This window comes from Selaginella moellendorffii, unplaced genomic scaffold (genome assembly GCF_000143415.4).
Source record: "Selaginella moellendorffii unplaced genomic scaffold, v1.0 SELMOscaffold_125, whole genome shotgun sequence".
In the NCBI taxonomy this organism is placed as follows: domain Eukaryota; kingdom Viridiplantae; phylum Streptophyta; class Lycopodiopsida; order Selaginellales; family Selaginellaceae; genus Selaginella; species Selaginella moellendorffii.
Genome location: NW_003314386.1, coordinates 430,470 through 431,578, shown reverse-complemented (window position 1 = coordinate 431,578; position 1,109 = coordinate 430,470). Strand labels below are relative to the sequence as shown.

The window sequence follows — 1,109 nt, the reverse complement described above, 5'->3', positions numbered from 1 at the left end:
ACGTCGCCGAGAGCGTCGCCTTCTTCCTGGCCGGACCCCTGGCTGGACGAGCTCACGGCGCTGGACATGCTCACGCGAAAGTTGGCGTCGAGAGGGATGGCGGCGGCGGCGGAGGTGGCGGCGGCGGCGCCTCCGCGGAGGTGGAGGACGCTGGCGGCGGGCTCCGAGCTCATGTCCGAGTGGAGAGATCCCGCCGTGGAGGCGTTTTCTAGGAAGAGTTTGGAGGAGGAGTCGAGCGATGGTGCTCCCGGAGAGAAGCTGCGTTGCTGGAGAGCGTAGCGTGGGGGACTTCCGTATGGACTTTGGAAGCGGAAAGCTTCTCGGCCATCCTGGAAGAACGAAGAACGAGAACTCATGAGAAAAAAAAGCTTTTTTGTATCGTTTGATCTTGCAGGAGTACCTGGCGAGGAAGATTATCAACGTTTCCGAACGGGGAGCTCGCTGGAGAGATTCTGGACCACGTCGCGGGGCTGTTTGAGTCCGAGGGAGGACCGCATTCGCTCCTCGAGTCAAATCGCAGGCGTGATAACTGGCCCCCGGAGACAAGAGCTTTGAGTCCCACGAACCACACCTCGGCCTCGTCCTTGTCTTTGCAAATCTGCGAAGAACACTTTTACTCTCAACAAACTTTCCCAAGAACATCACGCCGTACCAGGTCGAGCGAGCGATCGTTGCCATAAATGAGCGAGAACGATTGATACTCCTTCTCTAACCTCGGATATCTCTGAAAGTTGGCCTGCAAAACCAAAAGCTCTCAGCAAACTTTTCCGGGAACCGATGATGGATGAATTCGATCGCCGATTGATCGAGGAAAGAACTTACAGTTCGCTGGCCGGGGACAATCCTTGTGATGGAGCTCAACCGCAAACTCTTCTCCTCCTTTCCAGAGTACCATATCAAGTGTGTTTCATCCTGGAAAAAGTTTGTCACGACTCTACTCGCTCTAAAAAAAAGTGGAGGAAAGATCTTTCGATCGATCGAGCTTTAGCTTTTCACTCACATTGGAGAGCCGGAATGGGCAAAACTTTGGCTTTCCTCGTCTCCCATACTTGAGGAGCTGGGCTCCCTTCTTCAGCGCAGTGATAGCCTTTTACACACGAGAGAAGAGA

The 1,109-nt window shown here is 54.4% G+C and overlaps 1 protein-coding gene across 1 annotated transcript in view; it reads right to left on the bottom strand.

Annotated features, from left to right (window-relative positions):
• Positions 1-7: 7 nt before the first annotated feature.
• LOC9644833 (PH, RCC1 and FYVE domains-containing protein 1) overlaps positions 8-1,109 on the bottom strand; it is a gene marked incomplete at its 3' end in the record, with an annotated part of 1,954 nt that continues 852 nt past the window's right edge. Inside the window, exons 2-6 of the mRNA XM_024665669.1 lie at positions 1,001-1,087; positions 823-912; positions 653-736; positions 401-598; positions 8-329 (exon numbers count right to left, since the gene is read on the bottom strand). Of these exons, the coding sequence (XP_024521437.1) occupies positions 8-329; positions 401-598; positions 653-736; positions 823-912; positions 1,001-1,087 (781 nt within the window). The remainder of the gene's footprint in view (positions 330-400; positions 599-652; positions 737-822; positions 913-1,000; positions 1,088-1,109) is intronic.